The following is a 26,776-nucleotide window of genomic DNA, read 5'->3' as shown; positions in this document are numbered from 1 at the left end:
GAGAGTGTAAGCCTTCCTATATGAGGCGATCGATGACGAAAGGTTTGTATGTATGGCAGGCGAATAATCTGGTCTACCGTCTGCCTGCTGCTTACATTCAAGTGCAGAGGCCATGAGCTGCTATGAGACATTTCTTAGCCCATCACAGCCAAGCTGATTCTGCATCTTACCAGACAAGAAATCTTACAGGTAAGAAATCCCCAAACGCCCCAGATGAAGAGAATGCAATCCACCCAATGATATCCAGCACAATTGTCACAGAGAGAAAGGCAGACAGTGCTCTGTCCCTCATGCTCCTACGCACAACACCACTCATGTGGGGCACTGGTAAACTCCAGGAGGCTCCCGGGATGCTTGAATTTCCTATCTTCTCATTTTTCTCTGGAACTGCTCTTCCTTTTATCTCTAAGATAGAGGCTCATAGGTTCTTAGGAAGATGAAACAGCACAGCCAGGCTTACTGAAGGCATAAGCCTCTTGGCACTTTGCCACACCAGGACACTCTTCCCTGTTCTGGGTGATAGTAAGAGACCAGTGGCCCCACACTTACAAGCATAGCAGGCCACTTATAAGACTGCAGACCCATGAGGGCAATAATAACTAAGGCCACATGTATACCCCCACGCTAGAGATAGGATATTTGTGCTCTCCTGCTCACCTTGGAACATACTCAGGGATGGCTTCTTTCTTAGTGTGGAAAGTGGGGCATGAGGCTCAGACATGAGATACAGAGCTTTCCTAACATAAGCCTCGACTAAAGGCAGCTGTGGAGGGCTCATTCCAGGGCAGCGGGAGTTTCTAAAGATAATAAATGCAGCTTAAGCCAATATTTCAGCTTTTTTTTTTCCTTTTCTTTTTTAAGACCAGTAGAAACTCGAGGCAGGGAAGGGGGTAAAAGGGAGCATTGTAATATCCCATTTTTTTTTCAGCTAAAAGAAAATGTTTCAAAGGCTGCCAAACCTCCCTTTACTCCTCAAAGCTCCCGACAGCTGTCAGGACTAATGCCGCTTGAGGCTTAGGCCCTGGCAAGAAATGTAGCTGAGAACTTCGCTTTCTGCCTGCCAAGGGGTGGCTTTGTCCAGGGACCCAAGCCAGGGATTGCAGACCCCTGGCAAGAGCCAGGGACTGCCTGGAGTTAAGACATAGGAGGCCAGCCTCACTGCCTGAGAGGTGCTAAGGAGGATTAGAGTGCTAGAGGAAAGGGGGACATCAGAAAGAACTCACTTTGCAGCCATGGGAATGGACCTTTCTGTTCTGAGCTGGCCTTAGTCAACAGAAATACAGGGTGGCCCCACAGGGTGGCCGTGGCAGGATCAAATGCACTGTGGTGACCTCTCTAATGCAACAGAACATGATACAGCAAGACTTGAAACTGCTCAGAGATGCACACATGCTCAGGCAGGTGAGGCAAAAAGACAAATAAGGCTATGAAAGTACTGGGGCTAGACCCAATGTGAACTGCTTCTGAGCCGTTTAGAAACCAGGCCTAATGTACAGCAGTGGCAAGTACTCTGTCTCCAGGCAGTAACATGGGTGGCAACTTTTCTAAATGACAGTTTGGACTTTTTAAAAAGTACGGACATATAAATAAAAACTGATTTCCAACAGGAAAAATAAACCTCTCCTGTTTCTTTCTCCTCCTTCCATCCCTTGACCCAATTTTGTAAACCTAACTTTTGCATTGGTATAGCTGACTGATACCACGGGTCCAGAGCCTTACAACATTGTTTCCAGTGGAGCTTCAGCCCAAGAGAATCTGTGAGGTGAAAGGAAGGGCATTTTTTAGAGTATGTGCCATCCTTCCAACAGTCCAAGCTGACTGTACTAGATGTTACACAAAAACAGTGTGGCCAATCACAATGTGACTGTGTGTGTATGCAGTCCCATCAGCCCCAGAGCCAAGCCTTGGCTACTCAGAGAACTTCATTCACTTACTATCAGCCACAGCACCCATCTGCAGAGCCCCAGAACTCGAGACCACACAACCTACAGTACAAGCTCTCTGTCCTGATGATGCTGTCCACCTTGGAGGGAGACACTGAGAGAAAAATCCCCCCAAGGGGAACTGTCAGAAAAAATACCTAAAGATAAAATAATTTCTCTAGTTGTTCACTCAACAAACAAATCGAGTATCTTATATTAAGAGTTTGAACGTCTGTGATCTTCCAATATCCTTTATGTTGAAATCCAACATCCAGTGAGATGTTATTAGCAGGTAATTAAGCCTCGAAGGGCAGAAAGGGAGGGGGCCTTGTGATGGGACTAGCACCCTTATGAAAGGGACTCCAGGGAGCTCTCTTACCATCATTCTGCCATGAGGAGACAGCAAGAAGGCAGTATTATACAACCAGACCTAACAAGACCACCTTGGTGCCACACTGATCTTGCATTTGCAGCCCCCACAACTGCGTGAAACACAAAGCTGTGACATTCTGTTACCACATCTGAACAGGTTCAAACAGTAGCAAGATGCTTCCAGCAGCCATAAGTGTGTGGGAAAGAGCTGTCTTTTGGTCTCTGGCTATGGTCTCTGGTTGTAACAGCACAGAAAGAGGGGCCTGGGTGAAGGAGGCAGTCTCTGGGGTTATGTCTTTAAAGTCTCAATCCTCTCCCAGGCCTTTTCCTCTCTCTCTGCCTCCCACATGTCAGGTGAGGAGTTCTGACACGTCCTTCCTCTAATGATCTGCTTGCCGTGCACGAAAGCAATGCAATTGAGGTGACCATGAACAGAAAGCTCTGACATCACAGCCCTTAAACTGAGCCTTTGGATACCGGCTCTTGGGGTATTCCATCTGTATGTAAGTACCTTGACTTCCATCATACAAAGAACACCATCTCCTCAACTCCAGCAATAGTTCTTGACCACATGTCCCTAGTCTCTGGTGGTCCCTTTACATAACCACTGGCTACTTCATTACATGGCTCTCGAGTTCTAATCTAGCCAGTGGTTTATCTGGTCACCATCTCCTCTCCCTCCCAGGTCCAGCAGTTTGATTATACTCCTATCCCATTCTCCACAGTGCCCCTTCCTCTTCCTGCCTTGACCCACTCACTCACTCCTGCAGGAGCCACTCTGTCACTCTTCTCCAATGGAAGGCAGCAGGGCCATGGGTGATGGAAAAGGTCTGTGTTACACACTACCAGGTCTCAACAGGGCATACCCTCAGGGTCAAGATGATAACCCCGTATGAACAAAACTGGCAGGGCACTCTTTACAATTCCCATGGACAATACAGGTCTTTGACACGCAGTGCTAAGTTTTCTCAAGGTGTTCTGCTGTAACTGTTTTTCTATGCTGGCACCTGAAGGATTAGGCTTCTGAGTGATTCACACTGGGAAGAAACGTAGATAGAAAGGCTTGCCTCATCTACGCCTGCCTGCTCACCTCCAAATTTCACCCGATTTTAATGCCCAGAGCATTCACGCTCCACCTGTGGCGCCACTTCAGATCCCAGCAATTCCTTCTGTTGACATTCCATCCTCCGCAGCACAGAAAGGCATGTGATTTCCCCAATAGGAACAGGAGGATACAGGACTGTTCTCCAGCACTGGCCACAGAAGCCATCTTCCCAAGTCTTTCCAGACTTCTGTTCAGTTATGGACAAGAAGGTGATGCTGGTGTGCATAATTTCAAACTGATGCTTGGCGTATCACATCAGAAGGTAACCCACTTGACAAAAATGAATTCAAATGTCTTTCTCTAAGCAAGTCTGAATCTCAGTCATCAGTAGTTTAGAAATATCAAAGACCTGGCCAGTGAAATGTCCCAGTGGGTTTTTGATAGCCCTTCTGCATAGCCACTTACAGGGTACTTCATTGCACAGCTCCCTGGTTCTGATTTTGCCAATGGTATACCTGACCAACACCCCCTGCACCCTCCCAGGCCCATGACTAGGGCTTTGATTAGCTCCACCAAGACTACCTACCAGAGTTTGATCCCCAGAATGCATGGGACAGGAAGAAAAAAACAAGTTCTGTAAGCTGCCCCCCAACCCCACTCTACATGGCATGCATGACCTCCCCACAAAACACACACACACACACACACACACACACACACACACACACACACTTCCTCCCCATAACACAGGATAAATTATTATTATTTTTTTAGTTTAGTTTAGTTTAGTTTAGTGTAGTTTTTCAAGACAGGGTTTCTCTATAGACAATACTGGCCTTGAACTCATAGAGCTCAGCCAGCCCCTGCCTCCCATGTGCTAGGATTAAAGGCGTGCACCATGACCACCCTCCCTCCCTGCTCCCCACAAAATGTAATATTTTTAAAGTTAACAACAAAGAAGATTAAAGACCAAAGAAACGTGGATGCCCACTCCTCGGAAATCAACTCCAGTGGCTTCTCACAGTAGCCCCAGACACTGACTATGCCTTTACTCTTTATCTACGCTGTGGGTCACCTGAGCACCACAGCACACATTCTGTATGTGAGCAGAGAATGTGCTGAGTAAGTTGGGCGTCTACCTACAACCTGGATAACAAGCAAACATGCACAGTGCCAGAAGGTCCACAGCTCGGAGGCTACCCGCAAGTGGAGGCCGCCCCTGCCCATATGTGGCGTTCCCCAACAGATACAGGAAAGAAAGGATGGAAGACACAAGGGCCAGGCAGAACATACTCTTAGCTTCGGGCAGCAGGCTTCTGACCACATACCATAGCTCTGAAAAGTTCCGGATCTAAACTCACCCAGCCTAATCCTTGTGAGTGCCTTCAAAACTGACGGTATCATTCATACATGTGAAGCTTCTTGTCTATAGGGTGCAGGGTGATCATCACCTTGGAAGCGACAGCAGGGCTTTCCTGATCTAGCTGTGAACGTGCTCTCTCTACCCTGTACCTCCCTGTTGGAAACAATGGCACTCACCTTCTCCATCGGCACTCATGTTCTCGTAGGAGTCCCAGCGAATGAGGGGGTCTGCTGTGTTGTAGTCCACCATCACTCCCTGGTCACTGTACAGATGCTCCGATCCTAGGGGGCACAACAGGTCTGTTACTTAGCAAAAGCCAGCATCTCAAAATGCCCCAGGAAGTTTTAACATGTGAGCCTTGTATTTAATGGTTCCTCCCCAACTCTCTAACAATGAGCCTAGTAAAAGCGTGATAACTTTCTCAGTGCCAGGCATGGTAACACACTGCTACAATCAATCTCAGCACTGGGAAGCTAGAGGCAGGATGATCTGGAGGTCACAGCCTATGTTACAAAGTAATCACCTGAAACTGTCATACAGGGAGGCCTGACATCAGATTGTAAAGTTTCACGACAGTAGTAAAATATATATATATATTTCTTATTAAACCTATTTTTAGAAATAGACATTTAGTGTATTGTACTGGCAATCCTTCTTAAACCCTTTTTTCTGAGGAGAGAAGCAAGCATTTGGTACAGCCTCAAAGATGTCAGGTGAAGTCTCAGGGACACCAGCAGGTACCGTAGCCTGCCAGGACGCCTTAGGTGGAGTCACCTTGGGCAAGTCATGTTACCCTTTGGTCTTTCCCTAGTGCTCGTGTCTCAGAGCCACCTCTCCCTTATTATGCAATATGTACTTAAAAAATAGTAATAATTCAAATCCAAGCTTACTAGTAGAGCACATGCCTAGAATACACAAGCCCCAAGCAGGACCACTAACACACACACATTCCCAAGTATGTGCCAAGACTGGAGGTGTTACTATAAATTCAATGTCCTCAAAACTGACTCCAGCCTGAGTTAGAGTCTGGCTGCCCACTGTCCTGCCAGGTACCTACCTTGAATCTTCTCAGGTGTGGCTGAGAAGACCAATTCAATCTTGCCGTAGTCAGGGAAACGGTCATCTGTAAAAAGAACCACATCACACGGTGTACACACTGATCCCACCCTTCCAGCTCAGCCAGTGCAAGGCCGTTCCAAAAGCTGCGACTGAATGCCCTCATTTGCACAGAGTGTCAGCCTTTTCCTGCTTTCTCCGAGTTGTTCATCCACAGATCAACTCGGTCTTGCTTATGTTGGCAGTTAACTCCACCAGCAGGTGGGAAGGAAGATAGGGAAGGACACTGCTTCTGACATCCCAACGGGCTTCATCCACTCACCTTTGCAGGCACTGTCCAGCTCCTCCTTCCCAAACAGAAGCCCGTAACCTTGCACAGCTCCGGTATGGAACTGCAGGCGGAAAATGACATCACGGGTGGCCGAGCGGAACTTCTTGTGATAGCATTTCACCTAGTTCAAGAGGGGAAGGGAAGACAGGCAATGGCTGAGAGGCAGAGAGAGCTCACTGCTTAACATTGAAGTGTGCATGGTGTGGCATGGCCCCTGAACAACTGGGGCCAGGAATTCACACTGGAAATGGACATCAGAAGATACCAGAGAGGCCGATAGTCGGCACCATCATTGACAGTCTCCCTATGGGTCATGTTATCTTGAGAGAAGAAAAGTCCTAAAAGACCATACAGTCCTTTGTCCTGGGATGGGCCACACCCTTCAAACAGAGAGCTGTATTAGAAGACATCTGTGGTCTCTCGTCTAGCTCTAAACAGCTGACTGTGATGACATTTCCCTTTCATCTAAAATGCCCACGTTTCCACAGAAGGCCTCCTGGTTTTCACACCATGAAAACACTGGTTATTGTTGTCATCTTGTTGTTGAGTAAATAGGCTAGAACACGAGGTGGAAGGAGCTTGGGAAATGGGGGGAGACTGAGGCCCAGGCAGACAGACAAGCATCAGTGCTGATTCCCTTGCCGGGTGCCCAGGGGTCCTAAAGATAGCATTTAAAGGAAGTTTTAGAACCACCTCTGTGATAGAACAGAGGCTGTGGTGTCCTACCTCAGGCGCGGCTCAAGATACCCTGGATGTCTACCTTGACAAGCAGGATGGAGGGACTATAGGCAGATGGTGGCCAGAGAGTATGTGCCTAGTGTGCTCTGTCCTCACTTCCTACCAAAGGCCTCCCTGCGCCAGTAGGGAGAAGGCATGCTGTGAAAGGGACCTCACTCTGGTGACACAGAAAGAGCCACAAGCTAGCAGTGCCTTGCCAGGGTCTCCAGGAATCCAACGCAGACTGAGCTGGACTCAACATTTGAGACTACCCAGTGCCCAGGGTGGCACGCTGTGCCATAGGCTTGCCTATGCAGTGCAGACACTTTCTGTCAGAGACTCTTCCTGGTGAAGGATGGCTTGAAAAACATCATGCTTCACAAATCTAAGTGGGAAGCAGGGCACCAAACATCAACACCCTCCAGAGAGGCAGGAGATGTGCAGGTAACAGCTCAACCATCCTCCTACCAGGGAAACCAGCCACAGAAGCTCCAGAAAGGAGAAGACCAAGAAGCCTAGGCAGGAAGGCTGGGAACCACAGCTCTTAGGCAGACCCAGAACTTGTTTACATTGTACTATCTACTGGGAAACAGTCTGAGCCTGCAAGGGATGCACCCCATTGAAAAACACCCATGGGATCCTCCCAACCACACCCCTGCTAGGCTGAAGACAGACCCCATCTCCAACAGTTTCGGTATAACTTGCAGCTATCAATCAAGAATCAGAAATGAAGACCCAATGAATAGCAGGCTGGGCCCAAGTCTTCCACTCCCTGTTGTAGAGTACTTAACTCAGCAGCAGGGCTCAAACCCAAAATGGTCCTTGTAATCCTTGTAATCAAAGACAGCCTCTGGAATGTTCTTCCGGGCCCTCATGCCTCACACTGACTACCCTTCAAATGCTTTATCCTTCTGAGCCACAGCCGATTCCTCATTGCCCTCCAGTAAAGCCCTGTGCCCTGACATCCTGTCCTGTTCTCCACTGGCTGCCCTGGAAGATGAGAAGTAAGCAGGGTCAGGGTGGGGATGGGAGAGGAAACGTGAGGTCCCTTTCAAGCCTGTCTTGCTCTCAAATTGTACCCATTTTTAGGAGAATAAATACTTGAAGAGCAAGGTCTCAGGAAGTCAGAGCAGAAAGGGGACACAGATCTAACTGGGACCACCTGAATACATGCATGGGAGTGAGGGATGATTGCTAGGAAGCAGTGGCCTGTGAACCTGGCGGGGTGGAAACAGAGGCATCAGAGATCCCAGCCCCGGGAAGAAGGAGATCTAATGCAGCCACAGTTGTTTCTGTTCTCAATGGGTTTTTCTACCTTTCCATCCACTCAAGTTACTAAGATTCGTATCCTGTGGCCATGTCCCCAGTCCTTTCCTCTTCCCCAGATCCTTCCTGGGGTTAGGTATCCTGAGCATATTTTACTATGGCCATCACTCAGCTACACACAAACATTTGACTCACAACCCAGGCATCCCAACTCTGCCCAAGCGAGGTGTGGGAGGAAAAGGATGAGTATCCACAGGTTGGGCGGCTCCTCAGCACCTTGGGCCCAGTGTGATCTCCTGCTTGCAAATTCTTATGTTGCATATCACAAGGTCTCAACTCAAATACTCCTGGGAAAGAGTGACCTGTCACTAAGCAATGCTGTGCTGCATTCCTGTGACCTCTCCTGTGGGTATCCTAACAATGTCTCCATCACACACACACACAACTTCTTGCTTCTCACTGAACCTCCAGGGACCAGTAGGAGCAACAGCACTGCTCCAGCCCCAGCCTCAGGAACTCATGAACAGCTAAGGAAAGTCAGGTTTTCCTTCTCTCAGGACCCCCCAAAGGCCCACCAACACAGCAGATCAGCCTTTGAGAAGAGGCCTATTAACCAAGACCCTGGTCTGGTGACCTCTGACACCCACAAGAAGGTCCAATAATGACCCACTCACTATCAGTATCAATTAATCTTTGTAGCAACAGTGGTCAAAGATCAGAACTGTGTTCTGTACCCTGATTGGAAAGGACAACACTGTGCTTGACATGGGCCCAGCCCCCTCCTCCCCAGAGGCCACTCTTAAGACAGAAAGTGTTTTGTAAAGATTATAAAGACACAAAACCTCACTTTGGTCCTCTGATTTTAACACATACTTACTAACTCAAGTCTCCACAGAATGTTCCTAGACTACCATGACCCTCTGCTTCAGATTCTAGATTTTTGTTTGAAACAATTTAGTGTGGTGGTCACAGTACTGTGGTAAGTATCCTATTGACTGATGACAGTCTGTCAGAGAGTCCACCTAGGAGCATGAGAACATCTGCACTGACCCCAGTACCCATTACTCATGGATGCTGAACCTTTCATTCTTTAGCTGTAAGATGAACAGCAGCTTTACTACACGGAGTTTATTGCTACTAAGTACCAAGAGAGCTTACCTGTCTGTGACATCTTCATATTATATGAAGTCTATCCTGTCTGTACCGGCAGACTACCTATCTAGAGATTCTATCAACCTCAGAACACATGTAGGCCTTTTTTTCTCATGGCCATTCCCTACATAATATGGAATATTACTTACTTGGCACCTACACTGAATTAGCAGGTGTGATGAGCAATCTAGAGATTGTTTGAAATATGTTGGAAATGTGCACAGGTTGTATGCAAACATTTTGCTATTTATTTTTCTTGTTTTTTTTTAATTTTTTTTTTTTGCTTTCTCTGTGTAGTCTTGGCTGTTCTGGATTCACATTGTAGACCAGGCTGTCCTAGAACTCACAAAGATCTGCCTGCCTCTGCCTGCCACTGCATCCAGCTTAACACTTAGCTATTTTATAAGGAACTTGAACATCTTCAGATATTTGTATCCAAGCAAGCCCTAGAGATAATCACACATAAACACTGATAGGGTAGCCAGGTAAGCTACCCTATTTAATAATTAACTTAAAAGCACAAGCTTCTGAAAGGAAACGTTGGTGCTCAAACTCACTGTTGGCGGCAATGGCCATGGAAAGGTCTGTGTGGTTTTCTTTGCTTGTTGTCTGAGTAAACATTCTGGAAAGCCTGACCTAATCTTTAATCTTTTTTCCTTATATTTGCATGAAGATACATCTGTACCCTCAATTGGATGCTAGAATGATGGGGCCTGGGACTGGTGAAAAGCTGAGTCCTCAAGGTACCTGAGCCAAGTGTGAAGCATATGTCTGCAAACCCAGCACTTAGAAGGCCGAGAAGGAAGAAGAACAATGCCTAAGCTGAGCGAGTCGAGTCTGAAAGTCAAGTTTCTATTCTCTTCCCCGTGTGCTAGGCACTGGCAAGTGAGATCCAAAATTCCTCTTAAATTCTCCAGGCAAAACAATCAGAGTACTAGAAGATGCCCAAGAGAAGCAGAGGTCCCACTTCGGCCCAACTCGGCTTGTTGGGACTATCTAGGCTAAAGATCAAAGAGAGCTGCCATGGTGTCCCTCAGAGCTGAGCATGACTGAGGTGGTCACAACACTGTCAGGTCATGAACAAAGAGCAATGAAAGGTGAGCAGATATCAGTTGCAACCAAACCACAACTGAGACTACGATGCTGAATGGCAGCATGGATGAAGGCCTGACCCAGTGCTAGGTCCACAGCATAACCAAGTAAGAATGCAAATCAGAAATCAACACAGTCTCAGATATAACAGAGACCCATCCATCCCCAGGGCTTCTGCTGGGGCAGCTGTGGAGGGGCGATTCCACTCTCCATGGCCGTACACCAGTACCCCCTGAAGAAAAACAACAAACAACGGTGCTATTTGTGCAACCTCTTCAGGAGGCTTCACCTGTGTTCACAAGCCCAGTCACAAAGCCAGCAACCATAAAGACAAACTACAAGTGGCTGTGGTTTGCCCGGGCAGTGAAGCAAGATGGAGCATGCCAGACGGAAAAAAATGTTTACAAGCCCTGGACCAAGTGCTGAGACGGGGAGGGGGCAAGCTGGCTCAGGCCCCAGGCTCCCTGCCAGGTTCCTGGCGGGCCTGCAGCAGCGTGAATTCCTGAGCAGGTTACATAAGCTACAAGCAGCCTCCCCAAGAAAGAGCCTTGCACCTGACCACAGCATACTTTGAGGCAGGACCACAAAATCTGACCTTTCCTGAGAAGTGCTTTGGAAAGACAGGAGGGTTCCGCTAACAAAGGTCAGAGGGATGTCCCAAAGCAGATACATCAATGTCAGCTTTGCTGGTGCCAATCACAGTGCCATCTGCTGGCCACCAGTCAAAAGATAATAAAGGGTTCCATTTCCCAAGAGGTTCCCCGACCACTTAAAGCTGATTCTGGCTGGTCCTTCTAAACCTGATCCTTGCTATCTTTGCCAAACTTTCTCAGTGCAGAAAAAAAGGGGGCAGATGTAACTGCACACAAGGTGAACAGTCACTGAAATGAAGGAGGATTCTGACTGAATTAAGAAGACAAGGTGCCTCTTAGAACTGGTAAGATGAAAGTTGGCCTGGGAAGCAGAATTCCACCAATACAACAAAAGGGTGGCTTTGCTCACACTGAGGGCCAGCAGCATCACAGACTCAGGGAGGTAAACCTAGACACACACTTTCTGCCCCTTACGGTCCTTCCCAAGTCATGGTGGCTGCCAGATCTCTTGTGAGAAATGTTAACCTGCATACCTGAGCGTAACCCATTTCCCCACCTGCAGCCTTCCGGTTGGTACACCCACAGCACAGCACATCAGGCATAATGGGGAGAAGCAAAGGATCGTACCAAAGCGAGACCCGCAGGGGATGGCTTGTGCTTTGAAGGTCTATTTGGCTCATTTAGATGGGCAAGGCTGCGGAGGGAGGAACGTGGGGTAAGTCCTGAGTTGCCAAACCTCAGGACACAGGATGGATGATGGCGATGGCATGGCTCACTATCATGGGAGCGCTGCCAGCAAAGAACATGTTGCGGCATCTTTTCTTTCCTGAACTCCTCTTGACGTGGGACCAGCAGCATGGGACTTTTGAGCTACGGCACAAGGCAGGCTCCACAGACTACGACCTTAGAGTGGCCTGGGACATTTGTTACTGCAACCTCTGGGCGGAGCACAGACGACACCAGCTATTCCATAGTTACTTTTTACCTGACTGGGGAAAGGGTCTTTCCACTGTCACTGGTCTTCAGCTCACGTCTGTGCACACAGCAGCCTGCCACCTGTGTTGTTTACCTGTCTGCCTATGTGGCTAATCCAACACTTGAGTCTAAGCTCTGGGAGCAGGCGCTGAGCGTGTCTCTACAAACTTCCTATACCACCCAGTTTAGGCCAAAGGATCTGAGAACTTGCTCACCAGTGAAGGCTAGTGATAAGGCCTAGCACGCGTGTCCAGTCGCCAACTGTGCTGAGGCTGACTGCCAATCATACCACACATTCGAGGATACTTCCCTTGATGTGGGCTCAGCGATGCCCTCACATGTCTACAAATCAAAAGCCTCAGGGCCTCAGAATGGGACCTCAGTGATAACATTTTCATGAAGGGCATTGAAATAAGGCCATCAGGACTGGCTTGACCGAACTAGAGCTGGTGTCCTTGTAAGAAGAAGTGAAGGCCCAGGGAAATGACACTGATAAGACCACTTACCCATGACACACATCAGGAAGGTCGAACCCTGCTCACACCTTGACCTTGGATTTCCAGTGTTCAAAACTGAGAGAACAGAGAGAACTTCTTGCACGAGTCTTTCGCAAACCACCCAGTGTGTGGTGGCCCTTCACTGTGGCAGTGCTGGCAGAATACAATGGGCTAAAAGCACTTGCAGATTTTTGAAGCACGGAGAGTCAACCTCGATGCAGTCACCTCTATGGACTGTACAAGGAAAAGCTACACTGTGGTGGAAAAATACCCTTGTCAGCTGCCATATCTCCCTCTTCCTATCTGATAACACTGCAGAAAATAAGTGCAGAGTACACAGAAAAGAACTGTAAACACAGGAAGTGTAAATCAAATCGTAACACAATCCTAAAAATATTCCATCTGAGGAATGGGAAGGGGTGCAGGAAGGAAACTATCTTATCAAAACCAAGTATCTCTTGCGGAAAGATCCAGAACCTCCTGTGTGCCAGCCCTTCTGATGGAAATGAGTCATCCACGAGCAGCTGGCTGTCCTGTGCATGAAGTTCACCTCCAGAGGATCTCAAGCCTGAATCTCATGCGTTATGCTCCCCACTTTCCCAGCATGCCCACACACCCAGGGAATAGCCATCCCTACTCCTTATGAAGGACTACCTGCAGCTTGTTGGGAGCAGCACAAATAGAGAAGAGGAAGGTGACCAGCAGGGGGCAGGGGAGAGAGGGCTCAGACACTATGTCAGAGGCAGATAGCTGCCAGGCATCTGGGAGAGGCTCTGCTTCACAGGGCCTTAGCAGGTCCATGAGGCAAACACACACGTGGCACGGTGGGCATCACATGGAGAGGACGCCACCAATGAGCTGAGCAGTGCATGGTCTAGGCTCAGGTTTCAATTTTTCTAAGCCTGGATTAAATGGGAAGGTGACCAGGAGGTTTGGGGCCTACTCAGAGGCAAGCAAAGGCACTCCTAAGGGGCCAGGTGCCAGGCAGGCAGCTACCATGCCAAGAGGGGAGCCCTGTCAACCTGTCCTGTGGTTGTTTGTATCTCCTAAACTCCACGGGGACAGTATGAGAAGGAGGGAGCTTAGGACAAGATAAGGTCAGTAGGACGAGGCATTCCAAATGCCATTAGTACTCTCTGAGACTCCAGAGCCTTTTTCCTATTGGTGAGTACACAGGGTGACCTTACAAACAAGAAATCAGATCCCCACCAGCTCTGCAACCTGCCAGCCCTGGACACTGGCCTTCCAATATGCAGAACCACGAAAAAGAAAGTTCCGTTGCCTGTAAACACCTGTGAGCATCAGTGTAAACACCCGGGAACACTGTGTAAGCGCCCTAGTCAGTGCACCCATGTTGGATGGCACTAGCCTGAACAGGGGCGACCAGCAAGCACAAAGAAAGGGGCGCAGCTTGTGCTCACAACACCTCCAACCAGCACAGCCTTTCTTCTTGATACATGCTCTACACAGGCTTCATGTTTAAGCTCAACTGCAACATACTTCAGAAAGACATTCCCTGCCTGCCACAGCCCTGGTCTCTCGGTCCCAGCAGCTCCCTAACTTCAGCTCTCACTAGAGGCTGACTCCTGGCCGCCATGCCTGGCTGTGCTTTATGATCAATGGACCACACATGACAGACCCGTTGGCTCTTGGGATTGCTCAAATACCCACTGCTACTCACTTTCTGCTTCTGGTTCTGAGGCCAGAATCTCTTCTGGGAGTACCTTGTGCTCTTTGGGACTGCTGCTGTTCCTGCCTTCATCCCTCCATTTCAGTGACTATAGAAACGTACACACAGGACCTCACAAGTCCTATGTGCTATAAAGAGGGGGGCCACATGGTGTGTGTAAAAATGTCCTACATGGTACCATGGCACTGATCTTACCCTAACTCAATGCCTTCTGTAACCACCAGCCTGACCACCATCTCTCAACTGACACCTAAGAGGGTCCCCAGCTGGCATCAAATGGGCTTGCAAGTTCAAGTTGAAAATTAGATTTTTGTGAAGGTTCAAATATCGTCAGTTCAAACCTCCTGCAAAGGGGCAGAATAGTATAGCCCCTGAGGTGAATGGCTTCAAATAACAGCCTGCTTACAAGTATAACTCAATAGCTACAGGTCACTGACATGTGGTACGAGCTGCCTCCAGGTGGCCTCCCGATGCCCACCCTCATCATCATTCACCTAGCCAGGCAACAACCCACAGGCATGCTTTCCTGAGCCAGAGCAGCAGCCAGCTCCGCAAGGACGCACAGGGCCAGGAACAAACCACGTCCAGGCATGCCCACCAGTAAACATCTCCTCACCCACACAGGACTTCATTCCTTCACTGTGTCACCTGATTTTTCTCTGAACCACCTCAGTGACTGGGTGTTGCCTCCCCCCGACAGACCCTCTAATCAGCTCCTTCCGGTGGCCACTGTGCACGTAGTGTTTACTGGGGCCGATGTTCTGGCTATGCTGCCCACTATGAGGCACATAATGTAAGGCAGGGGTGCCTGATCAGGGAGTCCTCTTCAGGGGAGACAGGGTGGCCACTTACGGCTGAGGGACCATCTCTCCGATACGATGACATGATGTGGTCCGTCTCCCATTCTGTTCCTCCACCACTTCCCCACCTGCCAGGCACTGTCCCAGGACACTGACATGAGTTTGTTTCTCCCATGTTCATAGAACTTAAGCTTGGTCTTCACTAGGCAGAGGCTACAACACCCAAAAGAAAAGGATCAGGCATGTCCTTTTCCAACATGATGAGCTTCCTCACGAAGACAGACATGCTAAGGAAGGTACCACCAGGAAGAGTGAGGCCAAGCTGCCATGATCTTTCTGAGTCATGCAGGTATGTCCATCTTAGGCTCCTTTGGCCTGTGAAACACCTTTAGGTTCTCTTCTGCAATACAGTTTATCTCCCCAAAAGGTACTTCCAAGCCAAAGAAATCACTCTGTACCTCTGTCCTTCTTGTACCCAGCACTAAGACTGGAAATTCAAACACCAGATAATAACAATAAAAAAAAATACAAAAACAAAAAAAATGCTCAAGACAGTTAACTTAGTAAAAATTAAAAACTTTGGAGAGGGGGCAATAGAGAAGGAGGGAAAGAGAGAGGAAAAGAGGGAAGAAAAGAAGGAACCTATGGGAGGAAAGACAAAGGAGATGAGAAGAGAGAAGGAGGAAGGCAGCTGGAGGAGAGGAGATGCCACAAAGGCAACATAACTTCTGTACAGTTCTCACGCTGGTTGTGGAAGGCTCAGAAGCCACCAGTCCATGCACAGGGAACTCAGGTGGTGGCTTGGCATTGCTTTTCTGAGGAGTACCTCCAGTCATCCTCCTCAGTCATCCTCCTCATCTCAGGTTTTCCACCACCTCCCACAGCTCACAGAGAGGTATGACAGTCAACATATCTGTTCTTGAAAGTAGGGAGGTGCCCACTCCAGGTAAGCTATGTATAATAAAAGGCAACATGAACTCCTAAATCACCCACCATCTCAACAGAGTAGGCCTGCCAAGACCACAAAAAGATCGTATCTAAATTATTCTACACATATTAGAAGCTGTACACATACCTTGCAGGCTTCCAGACAAAACCTTTCCTAATACTACTTTACACATATGGATTCTTGTGTATTCAAGACAGACAGGAGGTGAAAAAGTAATGTTTAATTTCCACCAAGAACAAAATTATCTGGAGAAATCACTGTTTTGATCATTAACCACACTGTAACAACACTTTGGCTCTTGCTACTAGACTCCGGGAGGCCTGGGATCACAAAGGAGGTCAGGCAACGAGTTGCTCAGAGGGGCTGTGGCTGAGTAGGGACTTTGTTTTGCATAGACCCAGCATCTCTGTTATAAAAGATGATCAAGGACAAAGATCTGTCACTGTAATTACAATATTTTTACTTACAAATTAAAGCCCTTAGTGCCGTGCTGTTTTTCATTCTCCTGTTATTATTTTCTTTTCTTTGAGAAGACGGTTGTAAACCGGATGATTTTTTTTCTAAGGAGAAAGCCCTTTTCCTTTTAGGTCACCCCTCTGGGTGGTTGAGAACAATGGCTGTATAGCACACGGGTACTCACCATGGTGTCGCCCTTCAGCAGCTGGGCCGGCTCTATGGCAATGCGGATCCGGCTGGGGTTCTCGGGGCCAACATTGCTTCGGATAAACAAGAAAACAGAACATTATACGGTTCCACGATACGACCACGGTAGTGCAAGCTGAGACAACAGCTAGAATTTACACAAACAGCGCAGAAGTCCACATTCAGAAGCTTTACCTCATGGAAATGAGTCAAAAGGTTTGAGAAAGCTCTGAGCTCAGGTGAATTATTCTAGCGCCACTGTAGCCCTGCACTGAAAAAGTAATGCTCAGGTACCTCAACCAGAGAGGTACCAAGCTGGGGACAGATGCCACTTATGTGACAAATGGAGAATACAACTTTCACAGTGTCATATTTGCAGAGGAGAGGGGGGCATTATGAGCCCAGAAAAGGAATAATGAATCTTTAGGAATAACCAGGACCAGGACATTTCCTGCCTTTCTCATTTTTTGTTCATGTCCACAAAGTGCTACCTACATACATTGCAAACCAATCTCAGGAAGCCATACAAATTCTGAGGAGGCCTAGAACACAAAGGAGAAGCAAAAACAAAGGACAACTTTGTCCTAGCACTTTCTGGTATACCCACTTCCAAACAGTAATGGCTCCGCTCTACCCTCGAGGCTCCACTGTTCAATCTCTTAATGGAGGCAGCTAGAGACTTAGCCCCTCTCAGAGCAGCAGCTTAGGGCCCTTGGCATGATTGGGCCCCATTGCCCCACTTCTTCTTGTGGGAGAAACAATCCATTTCACAACCACTGCCCAAGCCACCCTAAACACCCACACAAGCCGTGCACTTACTAGATCCCAGACGTGTACACAGGCTGCATGGCTTGGTAGAGCTTCAGAAAGGGCCGGCAAGCTGAAAGAGAGGCGCGTGCCAAGGAAAGACAGGATCATTAACATATGTGCAGATGTCCTCCCAACAAAGTAACATGGCTGGACCTCCCACCAGAGGGCTGCTTTAATCAGACATGGGGTTTCAAAGGCGAGCTGCACTTCGGTAAGGTCACCTTAGTCCTGATGGCCAGGGGGACTAGATGCTGCAGATACTATCGACTAATTAGTGAGCACCTATATAAATGTAGCCAGGGAGCATGCAACAGTTCCTACCCCTGACATATGCTGGGAGCATCTGCATGGGGCAGGGTACAAGGTTTCTGGCCTTATGCTGAGAGCACCTACAAGAAACAGGGAGACGGGGTCCATAGGAATATGCCATGGAGGAAGAAGGAAGGATCCTGAATTAGGGCATGGTCTACCGGTACTAGCTTCTCTCAAAGTAATGGAAACTTTGAGAGGAAGCACACGGCCAAACCACAGAGCTGATGACTCAGAAAGACCCTGGCCTAACAGGAGTTTATGTCCTGGGTCACAGGGTTGCAATCCCTTCACAACTGCTTATCTGTCCTTGAACTGAGGATTTACTCCCACCATACAAAGCTGGAGCTCTACCCATGCACTGGAACCATAGGTATGGAATCTAGATAGCACAGGGAAAAAGGCTGCTTGTTTAGGGCTCTCCAGTCTGGACAGGGAAGTCTCGCACCTCCTCCAGTGTCAAAGCTGGGGACGCCGTGCAGGATGACGAAGTGCAGGAACAAGGGCGAAGCATTCATCTTCACTGCTCCAGACAGGAGCCCACTGAGAAACTGCACGTACCTGCGGAAGACAGCGGCCAAGACTCCACAGCTGACCCACAGCTGCCGAGTCTCAGGGGCAGGCAGTAGAAAATGGAAACTGTGTCTGGAGACCCTAGGGACACCTTGTCCCCCACTGTATAAAAAATAGTTATTATCCTATGCTTGGAGGTGGAGGAGTCACTCCTGGATGAAGCTCCACCCACAGCTCTGGGAACTGCTGACAGTATCATTTATGTATAAGCATCTCTTTCACATGGATGCCCATAGCTTGGGGTCTCCTCACCTGCTCCCAAACCCCTCACCAGCAAGGCCAGCACCACATACAGAGTGACATGGCTCATTCCACCCAGGGCTCCTGTTCTCCCCACACTCATCTCCTGAGCCCTCTTGTCTCAGCTGATGAGGGTCACCCATGGCCACCCATATGAGCTGAAGATGTGACTTTTGCCATGAGAATTCCAGGCCCTGACCTCAGGCATCCAAGCTGACTGTCACACACTTTCCCACTCATGGCAGTCAGGAGAGACGTTTCTACACTCAGTGTATGTGATCAAAAGGTACTCATAAGGCATGACATGGTGGCAATGACCAGAGGGTGAGCTACACCCGCCACACTCTGATGCTCCCTTGGCCTCCACCACTCCTTCCTCTGCCCTGCCTGGCATAACTGAACCATGCTCCCATGGAAGCCCAAAGACAGCCAATGCCCTAAGGCCCCTAACAGCAGTTCCACTGCAGCCAGTAGTCACCAGAGCCTGCAACACCTCTCTTGGAATCTGTCTGCTTCCTTGCCTTTCTCCCCCCAAGTACTATACTCAATGCAAGAGGAAAGAAACGGAACAAGCAATGATCCCAAAACACACTATCAAACTAATGGTCCATGCACCAAGCAGGAAGCAGGAAGTGACCGTGACCAATACAAGGACACAGGGTCCTCATACCTCTAAGCCCCTGGATGAACACAGTCACGGGCTCTACCTTACAACAAAAACACTTCTAATGCCCACTGGAATGCAGACCCAGACCACTGTTGAACAGCCGAGTCTGGAGGCAAAATAAACCAAACAGAAAGCCTTTAGTAAGTGTCTTCCCAACTTAGGGTCTACCCTGTTGGAAAGATTTAGTATAATTCACAAGCTTTCACTTCACTGTAGGGCAAATCCACAGTGACTGATAGGGGGTGTCAGCATCCCACAGGTCCAGTAGCACATTGCTCTTCTTGTCAGAATGAGGGCAAAACTTCTCAAGTCATGGAAGCCTGACGTCCCCACAAACTCAGGTAATCAGGGAATGAGTGGCTGGCCTCTACACCGCTCCATGGGCTTACTGTGATGGCAAGGCTTCCTAGCCTGCTGTGTACAGATGCAGGAGAGGAGAAAGATCGCATGACCCATCACCTGTAGCTTGTACATGGCAGAACTCATTAGTTCCCTTGGCTCTGTGGCACCCAGGCTTAGGGTGGAATATCTAAGACTCTGTTTTAAAACAGTTCTTCCATCTTTCCAGCCCTGGGCAATCGTGGACACTAGGAAATATGTGTCCTTGACTTGTCTTTCCCATGAAGGGACTCTGTGGCAAGCCAAACCTGGTGTGGTGGCTATTCAGTGGCCCCTTGGATAAGACAGATCTTCACACAGAGGTGCATAGGAGTGTGAGGGCTCTGTGTTACTGATGGTCATTTCCTGCTCCGATGCACACCCAACCCAGGCACTAGGTAGACAAGGTGCCTGCTTATATTTCCTAATACGTGATGAATGCTATGTAGCTCTGCAACCTGAAGATTTGTGACTCCCACCCTCTGTGTGGGACACACCCTTTGGGGAGCTAAGACTTCTCCCTGCCTAGAAGCCACCAGCTATAACAATACTACAGATGGGGAGCTTTCATGATGTAGGATGACTATCTGGGACTGCTGCCCAGGTGTCAGACAACATAAACACTGTGTTTTGAGTTTTCCCCCCGCTAGGCATAGTAATATACCTGTGGTCCCAGCACTGTGAAGACAGAGGCAGGATGATCACAGATTTAAAGTTATCCTGGATATATAAGACCCTGCCTAAAAAAATAAAGAAAGAAAAAAGAAAATGTACTACTTTTTCCACTGTGCAGCAAAAAGGTAAAGAGTAGCAGAATTTCACTTCTGCATAAGCTTACTCATGAGGCAGCTGAGCAGAGTCACCAGTATGGGAGGGTTACTCAGGAAGAAAAGGGAGACCTCCACCTGCACCCCAGTTCTCAATCACTTTCTTCACTGAACTGCTCTTGATGGTCATCATCTTCCCAGCTGTCCACTAGGGGCCGCTCAGCTCACAGTGGACTCATGCAAAGAGAATCCACAGTAAGCGTCGGTGTCGGCAAGTTCTACATCCACAGATTCATCCAACCTCAGATCAAATATTCTGGAGGAAAAACAACACCCTGCCTCTTTACCTAAGACATGCAGGTTGTTTTCCTCTAATGACTCCCTATACAGTACAGTCGGTAGAGCATAACAGCTAGGCACTCAGTGTTTACAGTGTTCAGCGTTATATGAAACCTAGATGGTTCAGAGTGGATGGACAGTCAGCCTGAAAGAAGCAAAGTGGATGAACTGAATAAAGACTATCATGGTTACCAGAAAGACAAATACCAACTCTTCTCTCGTACGTGAACCTAGTTTTACATATGTGCTATAGGCACAGACAGACACACATTTACACACACACACATGCACAGAAAAAAGAAACTGTCTGGGGGAAGAAAGAGGACCGGTGGAAAGTGGAGAAACAGGAGAGGATAAAGAGATATAAATATGAGCATAATGTGTAATATATGTTTATCAATTGTTATAACAATATATTAATTTGCACACTAATTAAAACTTGAAAACACACAGGGCACACCTGGATATGCCTCAGCTCTGCACAAACACCAAGCCATTTTATGTGAAGACCTTGGGTTTCTGAAGATTACAGTTAGGATCTAGATCTAGACTCCTGTGGAAGGTTTTGGGCAGTTCCTCCATTGTCCATGGTTGCCTAAGATTCTCAGCCACAAATCATAAGTTTCTCACTCAACCTCAGTTGAGCTAATTGTGATGTTTACTCTGAAATAATTTCTTGACTTTGGTCCTAACATAATCTGCAGATCAGCATTCCCTGTCCACAGGCATTCAGACAATGGTGAGGTGCATGGCCCCATGAGTGTAATTACCACACGTCCTTCTGGCCTCCCATGTTTCCTGACGCTTACCCCAAACATCCTTTCTGTTTTTGGCCCACTCAATAATTATTTGGTTAGTGTCTTCTAGCACAGGCACCAGGCAAGGTGGTAAAAAAAAAAAAAAAAAAAAACAAACGAGAGACAGAAAGAAGGCAGCCCTAATCTCAAGAGCAGAACAGTAGCTTGGAATTCAGAACTGAACCCTGCTGGCACTGTAAAATATAAGCCTAGGAGAGTATGTGAAAGCTGTGAGCACTTGAAAATGAGATGTTTTCCCCGTTTCCTCTTCACACTCTTCCAATATCATTAGAAGCTACTGATTCTATAAGTACAAAGTCCTGGCAGCCACACTTGCCTGCTGGGCCCAGGCATCTATGAGAGTTGCATCTTGTTTGCACTTTGCCTTCTCTATAAATCTTAGGAATGTTGCCATTTTGGAAACTGCTTGGTGGAAAAAAAAATAATACTTCATGGGTTCAAAACAGAACAGGCACTGTCTGAGTGGGACCATTGTAATACACTGAAGTTTGCAAACGTGGCTTCCCGGTGGAGCCTGTTCTTCAAAACAGGACACAGCCTGGCTCCAAACCGTGGCTCCACAATGTAGCCCACATTCTTCCAAACCTAGACCTGGGTGAGTGGACCCAGACCATTAGAATCATCATGTCTGCTGGCCCAGTCTGCAGCTGCATTAGAGAAAGCAGATGTGAAGGATCAAGACTCACATACAAAGGTTTGGGGCTACAACTAAATCCTAAATCCAAAATGAGAACCATTTTGCAGCTGCCTTCAAAATTCTTAGATGAATTCTGGTGTTTGCCTTAAAATAAAACTGCAGTGAAATTATGTGAGTGCCTCAAAAAGAGAAAGTCCTGTTCCCTGACAGCTACTACACACTGCAGCCAGAACAGGCTGGCAGGACTTCCGAGAGAAATCCTCTCTGGCTTCAAGGAGCTGATACCGTAGAGCATAAGTCAGCCTATGATGACCTGAAACCCCATTCGTGTCAATACAGCTTAATTAGAACAAAGAGTCACTCATTTCCATTCTAGATATGGCTGGTTTTGTGTTAAACACTGGTGAGTTAAAACTACACAGGCTGAAACCTCTAGCCTCTCCATCAACTTTACAGACTCCCTCTTCTAGAAGACAGAAATGAGCTAAACACCATCATGGAAATTGAAGCTTGTTATCCAAAGGAGACAATGATCCTCTTGGCTGAAATGAGAGGTGGCTCTGAGTCTTCCTCTCTGGGAGTGGACCACATCTGCACACAGGCTTTCAACAGACACAAGGCATTTACTAGACCTGTGGGATCCTTGTCTTGGTAAACAGAAAACCCCTCCCTCCTATTCTTAGGCAAGACCCAATAGCAATGCAGAGAAGAGGTCAGAGGACATTCTTCTGGATGTCCCCAAGGATAGATACATACCTCTTCTGGGAGGGCTCCATTAAAGCTGAAACTTTGTCATCATAGAACTTCTTCATTGCAAACCTGTCCAGGGCCTGGTCAGCACTGGGGAAGCAGAGGGAAGGGGAGAGAGAGGTGGGGATAATGAATAAATATGTCAGGTCAGTGGTATCCAAAGCCCCTCAAGGCTGAACGACCAAGATGACATGTCTGTCAGTGACCTTCTCCCATGTGGAGCTGCACCTTTCCACACACAGCTTAACATTTTTCTACAGGCGAGCACTCAGTTCAAAGCAGGATCCACACTGAACTCCTGTCTGAACTCCCTTATTTAAGGGTGTGATACTTAGATGTGCCACTGGCTGAAGGCTCTAGCTTCATCACCCTGATGATGTGAGGAACAAGCCCAGAATGTGTACAAGAAGCCCTGGGAAGTCTTGGGTATATGTGACACTCAGTAAGTAACTTCAAGGAAAGCTTGAAGGTTGAGGAAAAGGTTGATGGTTGGGAAGGTGTGGAGGGACTCAGGCTTCCCAGGTAGTCCCAAGTACCTCCACAGGAAATGAATCTACTTGCCAACAGTCTAACTGACCTTCAGGCCTCCACCCACAATGCTCATATTAGTATTTGCGGAAACTTCCGGAAATCTCACTGTGGGCATTCACACTTAAAACAATGAAATAAAACTTATTTAAACCAAAAACAGCTTTAAAATTCAGATAGGCATTCCTTTAAACCCTTTAATAATAACTCTCAGAGGGCAGAAGCAGGCAGATGTCCATGAGTTCCAGACCAGCCAGCTATACACAAAACACAGCCAGCTGTTTTTAAAACACAAACAACAACAAAATCAGATAGGCATATGAGTTCTCTCTGGAAAAGTTTGTATGTACCCTCCAGAAAAATGACACATTCAGGGATTCTAAACACAGCATTCTCAAAATATATGCAGAGATAAGGAGGCCACTCTAAATTAGGCCCAGTGTGAGTGAACACTGACCCACTGCATGTATTTGTTTCACCACAAAACAGGGGTTGGCCAGTGAAGCTGTCACAGACAGAGGGGACTATCTGAATTCAAAACATGTCAAATAGTAAATGGATATGTCTTTCAGGTTGGAAGACAAAGTTTCATATCCAGTCTTTGACTTCTAAGCATTCTCTTTTCTGGACTCCACACATTCAATTAAATTAAATCCATTCATTCAATTAAATTCAGTGTCAATGTTCGGAAGTCACAGAATGCTTAGCTCTCTCATTAGTTCTGGCTTCATCTTCTAAACACTTCAGAGTGCTAGGAACAAGAATGCTCTCTCACTTTGTGAACTTGGCAGCCTCTGTTTTCTGTTACTCGTAGTTGTAGTTTGTGATAAACTTAAATCACAAATTATCTATCTATCTCCTGTGGTTTCTAAAGTATAACCTAAGGGGAGAGGGAGGATCAGAAACTGTTGTAAGAAGAGCAACTCTGGGAACTTTCTGGGATCTAAAGAGAAGGGAAAGCGACCTGAGTAGGAAGACTCAGCAAATGCTTCAATACGTAATCTGCATATCCGTGGACTGCGAAGCCACACAGTTGTTGGAGCTGTATCGGGGCAGGTGCTCAGGCGGTGATGTTAATTTAGAAGAGCAAGAGATTTTTTTAAAAATGCAGTGAGATCCACTCACTTAGCTGGAAAACACTTGATACTGTGACTCCCGCAGCAGCAGCAGCAGCGGCCACTCAGAGCCCAGTATGATGCTATGTGAAGCACTCTAGCGATAGAGACATGCAGGGTGCGTCACAGTGTGGGGAGTCTCAACTGCAGTTCCCACAGTCCAGGTTAGGAGAGGATGCGAAGGCTCACAGAGACTCAAGCATGCGCCCTGACATTTATAGGTAATGTACCAACTATCCAGGGAGAACAGGGTTTTATGGTTCTAGGAATATGCTTTGACAGAGCAAGGCTGGTCCCCCAGATGCAGCAGTATACACAGTTGGGGAAACTTCTCTGAACTATTCGGGAAAGCAATGCTTACTCGGGTGGTCTGTGTTAAGAAACAACTGTGCTAAGTGTGGTCTCCGACCAAATTCCTTTTACATAACTGAGGAGCCAATGTGACTAGGAATCTGGATGTATCTGGCACACACATGATGCTTATTCAAACCCACGGGGCTCTGCCTTTTGCCCAGGGGTAGGGTTTCCTCCCTGGCAAGCACCAGCCTCTCGATTTGTTTCCAGAGAAAACATTCCAGAAGTCCAATTTCACTCCTTCACACTGCAAAGGAGAAGGTTTCTAAGTGAGATGAGAGGGCTTCTATTTCCTCAGGATGGAATGGCCTGGGCACACAACGCAGCTATTGAGACGACCAGGGGGTGTGCAAATGCTTTTCTTTTCCTGTGCAGTGCTGGGGAGAAATCTGAGGTCTCGCACCCACCAGGCAACTGTACTGAACAAGCTACACTCCTACCCAGCCATGACATTTTCTAAACGGAATTTCAGCCTTAGTGGAGACCTGTGCCCCAGAAAGTGCATCAGGAGACAACCTGACCGACCAGGGCTGGGATGGCTGGGCTAAGACCAAGGTCCTATCACTTTAGAGGAAGACATACAGACTTTCCAGGACATGCAAAAACAAGGCTGCCGTCAATATCGTGATGTACGGCGTGTGAAGTGATCAAGTGACGGTTTCCAACAGGGTGGCAGTAGCCGCCGCCTGTCTGTTTTCATTAGAGAATGAATGAGCTCGCTCAGTTTTACTGCCGCCATAGAACTTCTTGGCATCAATCGCACAGGACATCCCAAATAGGAATATGTCTTTCTCATCCTTGCTGGAAGTCGAGTTCAGACACAGCACTCTGGCACTCGGGGAGAGGTGAGATCAGGCTGGTTCCCAAGAAGACCACTGGCCACACGTGCAAACCCAACGCCCCCGTGGAAATGAGCCCCCATCTCCATCCTACCTGGCTGAGACATTGGTGAAGTGCATGTAGGATGATATGACCACTCCGATGCGTCCTTTACTGCCCTGCGAGAGACCAGAGAGAAATCAACGTTCTTTCTATAGAATCCCACATACAGACATAATGGGACAGAGGCTCGATCATGAGCACAATGACAGAGAACAAGCATCAGCCCTTCCGCCCCCCCCTAATATTAAAGCACCGAACACAGCAGTGCCTCCTCAGCAGGGATCTTCACACAGGGACCCATAACAAGAGCAGGTGCTAGCTGGGTGTCTGCAGACGTCCCCGGAGGGCATATCCACACGGCGGCAGCCAGTCACTCACCGCCTCCCAATTAGGTTACGTGAACCGGTGCCAGGAACTGCAACAATTAGCATGACTTAATTACCCAGGTGAAACAGGCATAAATGCCTGCCCAAGGGCTGACAGTGATGGGGCTCTGTGTACACAGCTCTAAGCGGCAGCACCTCAGAATCTGGTGAGCTGGTGGTATCCCACACCAGCATCCACCACCACGCTTTGTACAACAGGGAGGAGACCTTACACACAGCGAAACCACGTCCCAGGCAGCTGCTATGGAAATCCACTTAGACATCCACAACCACACTCACAGCCAAAGTGACCAGCAGTAGAGGCAGAAGCTCTGTGTCAGAGCAGACCCGCGTAGAACCTACAGACTGGACTGAAACTTCAGGACATACTGCTGTGACCTACTGACAGGGCTCTGCAAATAGTAGCCCAAAGGCTGCTCCGTTCTGCCCACCAACTCTTTTCCTACAATCTGTGAGCTAAATTTCTGCTATCACGTATTTTTAAACATTGTAAAAATTAAAAAATCAAAACAGAACTGGTTTGTAAGCCATGGGGAAGAAGAAGAAGAAAAAAAAAATCACACAAAACTTAAATGTCCTCATCTCATTGTCTGCCGGAGCCTGGCTATTCTGCTTCAGCAACTCCAACTCTTCCCTGAAGGAGCAGGCTAGAAGAAGTGGCAGGACACTGTGGCATGCAGAGCCTAAATACTACCTAGATCCTTTGAGAAAAGTTTCCCAAATCGTGATCCCAAATCATGCAAAGCCAAAGTGGCAGGTCA

General features: G+C 47.8%; 1 protein-coding gene across 5 annotated transcripts in view; it reads right to left on the bottom strand.

Moving 5' to 3' along the window:
* The window catches only part of Tns3 (tensin 3), a 227,164-nt gene that overhangs the window by 81,432 nt on the left and 118,956 nt on the right, over nt 1-26,776 (bottom strand). For all 5 annotated transcript variants that reach the window (XM_055623850.1, XM_055623849.1, XM_055623846.1 and 2 more), the window contains 8 exons: nt 25,681-25,745; nt 22,757-22,840; nt 18,030-18,142; nt 17,282-17,342; nt 16,461-16,536; nt 6,081-6,210; nt 5,760-5,825; nt 4,879-4,983 (listed from right to left, as the gene is read on the bottom strand). In XM_055623850.1, the coding sequence (XP_055479825.1) occupies nt 4,879-4,983; nt 5,760-5,825; nt 6,081-6,210; nt 16,461-16,536; nt 17,282-17,342; nt 18,030-18,142; nt 22,757-22,840; nt 25,681-25,745 (700 nt within the window). The remainder of the gene's footprint in view (nt 1-4,878; nt 4,984-5,759; nt 5,826-6,080; nt 6,211-16,460; nt 16,537-17,281; nt 17,343-18,029; nt 18,143-22,756; nt 22,841-25,680; nt 25,746-26,776) is intronic.

This window comes from Psammomys obesus, unplaced genomic scaffold (assembly GCF_907164565.1).
Source record: "Psammomys obesus unplaced genomic scaffold, mPsaObe1.curated_primary_1811, whole genome shotgun sequence".
In the NCBI taxonomy this organism is placed as follows: Eukaryota; Metazoa; Chordata; class Mammalia; order Rodentia; family Muridae; genus Psammomys; species Psammomys obesus.
The sequence above is the reverse complement of the archived record's forward strand: the minus strand, read 5'-3'. Positions and strand labels throughout refer to the sequence as shown.